Below are 10,436 nucleotides of genomic sequence, written 5' to 3' on the forward strand. Positions count from 1 at the left end.
AGCACACAAAACAACTATCATTCAAATATTTCTCACTTTTTTTCATTGGGATGGCTGTCCTTGACGACAAGTCCCCCGTTCATCATGGATTTCGATCGTCACCCGTTTTGCAATACCTCACTCTGTGTTGCCCTCCCCACAAAAAATGGTAGAGTCCGAGTCAACCCCTTTGCACAACACTTTACCAGGTCCCAACCAATTTTTATATGCAGCAAATTCATGTAAATATAACAAAAGTTAGCAGACGACTTTACCAACTATATTATCACAATTTTTAAACTTCTGGAAATATCGCATATTGCACATTTCATGGCTGAAACCTGGGCTAAAAATACCAATTTCAGTCAGTGACTCGGATACGAAAACGAATACGAATACGAAAACAACTTCAGCATCATGAGTAGTGCGTGAAATACCAGGTGAGCTAAGGATCCCTTTCTCGGTCACTTATTTACAGAATGAAATATACTTGCGTCACTGCTTACTGCTGATAGCATATCCCTCAGCATGGATATGAGACCTTGAAATCTGACTTTTTCTGAAGACTAACCCGAAAAGGTATTTTGATATGTTGTTCATATTGTAGTAATTCGCATTCCCACATGCACCGTTCACCCCAGATGTCAAACATATGCTGTTCAATGAGAATACATGCTCAAAATCACTTACACTCGAGTAACTGTCGCACGGTTCGTCATTGTGTTTCGTTCTCTGCCGTGTTGTTGACCCCGTTAGCAGATACTTTTGATTGATGTATTCGCCATAGTACTAATGTACAGAAGTTATGTTTGTTCTGTCCAGCAGATATATGTGACGGTTTGCTTTAAAGTAAAAAGAACTTAATTTGTAGAGCAAATAAGAAGTACCACTTATTGCCACTTGATTCATCACTAAACAAAACCAAAATGCAGAAATTTTCAACGTTTTGGTTAGAGGGGGCGTATTGCAACCAACATGTTAAACAAACACACTGTTACAGTGTCATAAAAGTCTTGTTGCTAATCCCCATTTTAAATTTCAAAGTATTTTTCTTTCCGTACTTGAAACAATTTTCGAGGGCGTCGAATAGAAGAGCCTTGTGTTCGCAAATATATAGAATCACTTTATTAAATCCCGCAATATTTACTGTAACAAACGTGTGCAGAGGTCATTGTTCTTGTGCAAAAATCACCAAAGAGATTACACCATGTTTTATGAATTTACATAATGCTTATCGCATCATCTGTACACTTACATAGGGATTAATATGGAAAGCCATAACTGACTTAAGTGGTCTAATATCATGTTGTGCTGGGCATTTAATATGTTGTCCTGGGCATTCGATGTGTTGTGCTGGGCATTCAATATATTGTGCTGGGCATTCAGTATGTTGTGCTGGACATTCAATATATTGACCTGGGCATTCAATATATTGTGCTGGGCATTTAACATGTTGTGCTGGGTATTCAATATATTGTCCTGGGTGTGCGATGTTGTCCTGGGCATTTAGCATATTGTCATTTTCACTCAATATGTTGTTCTAGGCATAATGTTTTTCGCCCTCTGAAAGGGCCATGACTTTTTGATTCAGCATGATTCGCGACTTCGGCGGAATTCTCCGAAGGAAATTTACTTAACGGAACTTTTAGTAATTACAGGGGGTTGGCCGGGGGAATTTCGCGCACACCTGTACCATAAAATGTGACCCGCCCCAATCCTCCTGTCTAAAATGTGACCGTACCATTGCACGATATTCTAAAACTTGACCCTCCCAAACCACTGCTGTATTCTCCCCAGGAATAACTGAAACAGTATCATCTAATTTACATTACAATTGGTTCAATTGTTATGTTAAGGACAAATAACAGAGGGGAGGGCTGGTGTTTTTGGAGGGACAGTCGCAATTTATCACGCAAGAAGTTTTGAAGAGATATGGTATTTCATACATTTGAGGGAGGGTCACCATATTTTGTGCAACTATAAGAAGGCAAGAAGTGGTTGATTTAGTGCTTCATCCAAAAATATCAAATCATAATACATGGAGTCTATCAGGCAAATTATTGACAATTTTCCCCCACAAAACATGCTATATCTGTATATTATATATGTTCGATAATGTATTTAAATGCACTTTGCTTGAATTGGGAAGTAAAATGTGCATTCGTGTACTAAGAAGAAATTGGTTTCTGAATTTCATCTAAAAAGTTGGTTCACTATCTATGGTGTCTATGATGAAACTATGAAAATAGTTTTGTCCAACACAAGAACAGGTAAATCTTTGCATTTGTGTACTCTTGATTATTGATATTAATGTTCTTGATTAGACTAGAGTGGTTACAAGTATATGTTTTGTAAGAAATTTGATTTTAGAATTTCACCAAAATGTCAATTCACTATGCATGGGGGTCTATGATGAAACTATGAATATTTTTTTTAGTACAAAATTGATAAATCTGTGCATTTATGTATGCTGGATTATCTACATTATTGTTCTTGATCAGACTAGAGTGGTTACAAGTCCATGGTTGTGCAAGAAATTTCATTTTGGAATTTCACTAAAAGTTGATTTACTGTACATGGTAGTCTATGAGAGAACTATGCACAATTGTTTTCAATATAAAAATTGACAGTATCTTTGCATTTATGTACATTTGATAATTGATATACACTTTTCCACCTTTTGCATATGTTTTTGTCGCTCCCACCCATTCCTGCGGCCCACCCCCTTGAAAGCTCCCTAAACAGTAAAGCACTGACTCAAATTATGGGTAGAATGTACTCCTAGGCTTAATAGCCTGCCAAACTTCAAAACCCATGCCTAATCTTGCCTAGTCTAGCCCAGGCCAATCTATTATCTGAGTAAAATCTGATGTCGACACGGGTAGGTAGTACGACGGTCTTTTTCATCTTCAGTCACACCCTCAATGAGGGATGAACTGCAGTTAAAGTCCCGTAATATGATGGAGCCGAGCCTAGCCCGAACAACAAATACAGGGGCTTCGCGAAGCGCCGAGCCAACTTGAAGAACTTGAAGAACAACTTGAACAGCAAAGCCAAACCAAAGGCTACACTGTCCGGTAGAATTACAATTACATTGGCGAGCAGATTTGAAAGCTGGGTATTGTTAAGGTTTTAATATATATTACCTACTCTGTTCCTAAATGTAAACCACTTGTTCCAAATATTGCTTCACTAGCGGCAGGTTCTCAAAGACAAAATTAATAAACAGTTCACAAACTCTTTTCACACTTATTAGTAACAACCAGTTTCCTATTTAATTACCCACAGGCTTGTCCCATCAGTAACAGCTGATTACTGCAATTAATGAAATCTCAGAACGAATTGGAAATTACAAATCCTCAGACTAATACAGCCTTTACATGACTTTGTTTTGACTCATTCTGTGTGCCAAAGCTCCTTTGTCCCTGTACTATGGCTAATCGACGACGTTCATTCAACATTTTCCCGATGCATAGTCAGTCTCCTGTGATTGGTGACACAAGAAAGCCCTCCTGGACTTGCGCCAATCAAGTAATATTTTCTTGTTGTTTTTTCAACATACTTTGACTTTAGTAGTTGTTGTTTTCACATTCTATACCCAGCGTGCCGTGTTTATGCGGCAGTGTGTAAAACAGTAGAGCAGTGAGTTCAAGCTGCACAGGCCAGTGGAAATTGGAGTGTGTTGCGTCATTTTTTCAGGGGACGCTGCGTGAGAGCGGAATCAGTTTGGTATTTTATTGCTTAGGAACCGCTCAGTTTCTAAAGGGGAGGTTTGCGTTATTAGTTTTCAAAAGGAGATAGACCTCCTCCTTTCAGGACCAAAACTTGTGACCCCCTTACTATGACAGGCGAAAAGATATGATGACATTGCCCCCCCCCCTAAAAGTTAAACAAGCATGAATAGAATACTAAGAACACCTAAAAATAACACATGCCCATACTATTGCATCATGGGTATACAAGTGATCACCATTATATAATCAACATATAAAAAACCGTGGAAACGTTTAAAATGTCCAGGACAATATATTGAATTCCAAGGACAACATATCAAATGCCCAGCACAATATATTGAATGGGCAGCACACCATATTGAATGTGCAGCACAACATATCAAATGCCCAGCACAATATATTGAATGCCCAGCACAACATATTGAATGCCCAGGACAACATATCAAATGCCTAGCACAATATATTGAATACCCAGCACAATATATTGAATGCCCAGCACAACATATCAAATGCTCAGCACAATATATTGAATACCCAGCACAACATATGGAATGCCAAGCACAACATGTTGAATGCTCAGCACAATATATTGAATGCCCAGCACAATAAATCAAATGCCTCGCACAATATATTGAATACACAGCACAATATATTGAATACCCAGCACAACATATTGAATGCCCAGCACAATATATTGAATGCCCAGCACAACATATCAAATGCCCAGCAAAATATATTGAATGCCCAGCACAACATATTGAATGCCCAGCACAACATATCAAATGCCCAGCACAATATATTGAATGCCCAGCACAACATACTGAATGCCCAGCACAACATATCAAATACCCAGCACAATATATCGAATACACAGCACAATATATTGAATGCCCAGCGCAACATATCAAATGCCCACCACATATTAGACCACTTAAGTCAGTCATGGCTTTCCAAAGATAAACATACCCACTACGCAACATGGTTCACAAATTTATGCTCTCAATCATTGAGAAAGTAACTACAAAACTATATCAAGTATGTAGGAAATGGCAGTTAGATTCTTTTCTTTTAAAAATGCATGAAATACAGCGAGAAAAACTACTTATTAAACCATCGTCCGCTCGCACGGCTCGTTAGCCAGACAGGAGTCTTCCACAAACTACGCCGTGCGTGATCAAGCTGATATACTGTGCGAAGGAAATCTGATAAAACTTGAAAATCAGGCGGACCAATCACAGCACGCGTCACATAAACGGAGAAATCCGAGATGCCGCCGGCAAAGTGCAGAAACTGCGACATAGATCAACTAACAATCTTCACATCAACGTTTCCCAGTCACTTACTTTGCATTCTAAACAAAGTTTGCGGAGGATTCGACGATCGTTTGGATCGAGGTACATTTGTAAACCATACTTCGCCAAAGAATAATTATTCTATGCATAGTACGCGGCGGCCGGTACGTATCACTACACTCGCAACTGTGCAAAGAAATGAAATGTAAACAACGACAGCGATCGCTGATTGGCTAGTTCAGAGGGACTGTGGCTAGTTACAGGTCTGATACAATCTTGTGGTGGCGCTTTAATAACCACGATCTGTGAGCTCGATCGGCCAAGGCCTGATTTCGGGAAGCATCCAGCTGCCCGAACAAGCGAACATGTTATTAAACCTACTGAATTTTTATTTCGAAATTCATCATTGTCAGTACACGTTATCTGCAGAAGTAACTTTTGTGCGTGCAGTGCAACGAAACCCACACAGTCTTGTTGGTATCACATTTTCACTCAGACACCTTTACAAGATCGTAGATTCTCAAGTACGCTAACATCAATTGTAAGGAAATACATATACAGTGTTGAAGATGAACTCACAAGAGCAAGGCCGACTACCAATGCCTCAGATAGTGGACGCCCCTCAACAACAAACCACCTACTTGCAAGTACCTGTAACTGCAGGCTCTTTGGTGTCAAACTTCGCTCACAAAGCATCCTCTGGCTTTGGAATTTACCAGATAGTTTTTGGCATAATATTGACTCTTCTTGGGATCGTTGAGATCGCCGCTGGTTACCCACCATTTGTTCGCAGTCCAATATGGTGTGGAATATTTGTGAGTATAGTATCTTCATATCCCACACGACCTTACACACAACCATATTCTGTAGCAATTAGATTGCAAATTCAAAATTATCTAGCTGTGAAGTACAAAATTGTCATCAAAAACAAATACGATAACATTTAAAGTGTGAGTCCTGCCACATTTTGAGACTTTTTCGTTTGACTTGGGGCATATACCTATAGTTCTGGCTGTCAATGAAATTGGTATTAATGAAACAAACATTTACACACAAACTGAAGCTTATTTGAGCGGTTTTTAGACGGTTGTATTATGTTATTTCGACGAAAACACGGGAAAAGTTGGACTTTTCGATTTCCATCATGGCGACATTTTCCGGAAATTGCCGAGTTCGCCCCGTTTTGGCGTAAGTAGCTGTGACGTCACTAATAGAATGGGTGATGGTGACTTCGTGCATTGACTATGGAGATAGTGATAATTTCATGAGTGAAAGCAGTGCAACTGAGAATATCATCGTCACAGAAGATATGACAAAGCTGTTCAGAATTTACAGGCCTGCAAATTTAACATTCGGAACCTTAACCTAAACGAGAACAAGAGCGGAACTCTTGTTGACCGTCGCGTCAGTGACAAGCCCACCGTGACCACAGTCAAACACACCAGTGCACTACCGTACACACAACCGCAAGCTAACAAAATATAAATATAAGTCTGGAGTTGTCATCCCACCTTATTATTACTTCTCAACACAAATTGCCTCGTTCAAAATCTGTATATAAAAATTTGAATTACACCATGACGCTTGTCGATAAATGTTGTAGAGATCAAGTTGAAAATTGTCCACCGTTCATAACACACATCTTTCCTATCAACAGCTGGAAGTGGAACAGGCTGAGGGTCATGTTAGCATAAACACCAAAGGTAGTATTCTCGCCGCAAAATCTTCAGTTTGGCGTTATAAAACCTCACATGAACATTGGCACTTTTAAAAATATGTGACCGTAAAGACATGTCTAGCCAAATTCTCGGGAAGAGATAAATTAAAATTGACATGATGATGTAAATATCGGGCACACTGGCACCCGAGGCCGGGCGGCTCAGCCGGCCATTTCTGTGACGGAGTGATCAGCTACGCTTCCGCAGTTTTTTTTCTTGATTAAGTGTCAGCGATATAAAGTACAGTGTTCATTGTTTCATGACTGCGAAATTCTCAAAGAAGCTAAAATATTTTAGGGGAGACTGAGTCGAGCAGAAGGGAACAGATGACGACAACGCGACTGCTTCGTCAACAGTATACACTTCTTTGCTACACGTTGTGTCACAGTTACTGGCAGCGCCGTGCTGTATTATAGACAACCTATCGTTCAGTCTCGCAAAGAGTCAGTCAATCACTACGTAAACTTTTTAGGAATATAAAATTAGATTCTCCTAACGCTAATTATAGAGTCACACATGCATGAGATCTAGTACTTGTATTCATTTATTTATTAACAATCACTTTCGTAAAGCATCTGAATCGGCGATCGGTCTTGGGGGATGTGAACACGGCTATACTTCTCCGCGGCCCCCGCATCCTTGACATGTTTTGGGCAACCTGTCGCAGTTTTGCTGCTGTTCTCGCTCTTGTCTACAGTTGATGATGATACACGCGAAGCTTTCTGGTGACAATGGTCGTACTGGTGCGGCATTTGCGATTACATAATCGATGTAGTAACTCCAGGAATTAAAGTCTATCTTACCGTACATCTGGCTTCCGAACCGTGTTTATTCTAAGTCACGGCACTCGAAAATGTGCACCGCAGAAAACGCTTGTCTGAATGCCTCTTTTCCGACCCTTTCTTGTAATTTTGTCAAATGCGGCTAATACATCATCCTAAAATGCAATAAACTGACAATGGCTGCAGTTACTTCAGCCACCAAAGGCGTAACTTCTCACCATGTTGAAGCCACAGCGGTAAGCATTCGCTATGGCCGAGGTGAACACACTCACTCGTACATTCTATTAGTTACGTCATTTCCGGTGGCAATGCCCGCGAATTCCGAAACGACCCGAATGGCAGCTAACTTCAAAGTCGCACAACATATTGCATTTTAATGATATTTAACCGCGTCATTCCATTGGGGTGATGCATTTATTTGATAAAGTAGGGGTGGCAAAATCATATAGCATGGCTCATTTTAAGCAAAATTAACTTTGAATTTATGCGGAACATACACTTTAAATACATCATTCAGCTACAATTACAACAAAGTCTTTAAACCGACAGGGTAACTTATTTCATCGATCAAAAACATGACATTTCCATGCAGTAATGAAAGGGTTTACTAGGTCAACATTAAACACTACCATTACACATAAGTATATATCTCAACTTTATTGTACTTTATTGAATAAAAAAATGTCACTTGTTAAGATTTCAGAGAACGGAACAAAAGCCATGTAGCAAAGCATTCAGGGACATGGAACGCAGTTATTTCGTCATTTATATCTATTATTATCTTTTGCATCTAGATTGATCATGCACAATACTCAATTAATTTTGTCTGTTTGGACTATTGACTTTCAGATTATTGTAACAGGATCCATTGGTATAGTAGCTGCACGGCGTAAAACCAAAGGGATGGTATGTATGCGAATCTCTGTGATATTAGGTTTGTTCGAAGAAGTATCCCGTTGTTTGACTATATTGTCCTTTCTGAATAACAATCAACATGTGAATTAATTCAATTGAAGGACTAAAACCCAGTATTTGTGTGCCTAAACAACATTCTTTAAAAACTTTACTCTAGAGGTGTTTTGTCACATTATGCATTGAATCGATGTGAAATGTGAACATGCGCGAAATGTTGTACTTCTGCAGGACGCCTACAGGCACCTGGCTAGGCTGAACCGGTTGAGCCTCTAAAGCCAGGTGTAGTATTTGCATTCTGTTCACCAGGTACAAATGGTGTCAATTGTCCTAATTGATATGCATGATATGTCGGTATATGATATCTAGGTAGAACGCGACTCGGGGACGAATATTTGGTCCCTCAAACTTTGCCAATTTTTTTATGACCTGCCACTTGTTGGGGTTCATTTTAAAGTTCTTGCTGTAAGAAAACGTTTTACCTTCTTAGTCTTTCGAAACACGAAAATTTTGTTTCTCGCCACAGTGTTAACACAGGGATGGCGGCCATTTTGAATTTCAGATATCGGTAAATAATTTGTCTCCGTAGTACGAAAATTTGCACGGTGACCCCCAAATTTTTATTCTTGATTTTGAAAGAAAATAGTTGAAAGATTCCTGGAGGAAATTTTGGGCAAAAGTTTAAGTCTTTCACTTTCGAGGCGCATACTACCTTAAATCAAACATAGTGGTACATCCGACTCAAATAAAGCTAGCAAAACAGTCTGGTGGACGCGACGGTAAAGACAAGCAACAAAGAACCAGCATCATTCAAAAGTATAAGCAGTCGTCGCCATCATTGTTTTACTAACTTGTGTGATTTCTTGATAATTCAAAAGTGTTTTATTGTAAAATGGGATTTAAACTACTTTGAATGAGAATCATACGTCCAGACATTGGTCGGCATTACACCAGCGCATAAGATATGGTTTTTGTAGAGACCCTGTACTTCAGGCTAAAGTGTAACGAATGTATAATGATTTGTTGGGTGCATTTATAAACCATATTTTCTTATATGGCGTTAAAAGAAAGTTTAACCAGTCTTCATGATTGACGAGAGCTTTTATTCTCTCCCCTGGCCAGATCATCGCTACACTCACGTGTTGTATTATAGCAGCGAGCCTTAGTGGTGGTCTTGTCTTACCTATGTCTCTGACTACGACGGTCTTCGCAAGTCTAGATGGGGAAGTATGTATATAATGTTCAATATGCCCATTTATACATTTTCTCTTAGTTCAAACGCCACAAAAGTAAAGCAATCGCCTACAGAAATTCAAAGTTTAAAGAGTGCTGCATATTATTCAATATCCGCGTAGAAACTTCTTCATCAAATTTGTATTGCCAACTTTTATACACATTGTGTGTGTGTGTGTGTGTGTGACATGTTTGACTGTCATGTATTGGAATTTTAATTAAATCGCCGAACACTTGTATTTGTTTTAACTATTTCAAAGAAATAACAAATAGAATACATGTGTCAAAATAAGTTTGCATCGACAGTCTCTAATTAGTTTCTCAATAAAAACTATGCCATTGCTTATAATACTAATTTTCAGAGTATTTTAGGGTGCGTTGTTTATACTATTACGACTTTAGTAGCACTTACCGAGTGTGTCATCGCCATAATCCATTCTGTGGTTTGCTGCCGGGCTGTCTGTTGCGGACAACAGCAAATGATACCGGTGAGTATACATGTAGTATTTTAGATGATGAAGTGCTGTCGTATGGTAGTTTAGGCCTAAAAATCTAAGAGATAACATTTTGCTCAAACCTTGCTTATTCAAACTTTTAAGCTTTTTTTCTAAAATAAAGCTTGCAAATAGGGGAAGACCGTGCAAATTGCAAATTTTAGTAGTAGAGAAACAAATTACCCAACATTTACGGATATTTGAAATAGAAAATGACCGCCATAACTGTGTTATTTCTTTAGGAGGAAAAACGAAATTTCAAATTTTCTGAAAACAAAGGCGGTAAAAATTT

At 39.0% G+C, this 10,436-nt stretch overlaps 1 protein-coding gene across 4 annotated transcripts in view; it reads left to right on the plus strand.

The window, feature by feature from the left end:
• The first annotated feature begins 384 nt into the window (after positions 1 to 384).
• LOC139152499 (membrane-spanning 4-domains subfamily A member 4D-like) overlaps positions 385 to 10,436 on the plus strand; it is a 13,619-nt gene continuing 3,567 nt past the window's right edge. Inside the window, exons 1-5 of one of the 4 annotated variants that reach the window (XM_070725659.1) lie at positions 385 to 558; positions 5,502 to 5,820; positions 8,355 to 8,411; positions 9,540 to 9,644; positions 10,013 to 10,138. In XM_070725659.1, coding sequence (XP_070581760.1) covers positions 5,575 to 5,820; positions 8,355 to 8,411; positions 9,540 to 9,644; positions 10,013 to 10,138 — 534 coding nt within the window. In that variant the 5' untranslated portion in view covers positions 385 to 558; positions 5,502 to 5,574. The remainder of the gene's footprint in view (positions 559 to 5,501; positions 5,821 to 8,354; positions 8,412 to 9,539; positions 9,645 to 10,012; positions 10,139 to 10,436) is intronic. The other 3 variants (XR_011556636.1, XM_070725657.1, XM_070725658.1) reach the window with 3 other exon arrangements.

Source organism: Ptychodera flava, chromosome 16 (genome assembly GCF_041260155.1).
Source record: "Ptychodera flava strain L36383 chromosome 16, AS_Pfla_20210202, whole genome shotgun sequence".
In the NCBI taxonomy this organism is placed as follows: Eukaryota; Metazoa; Hemichordata; class Enteropneusta; family Ptychoderidae; genus Ptychodera; species Ptychodera flava.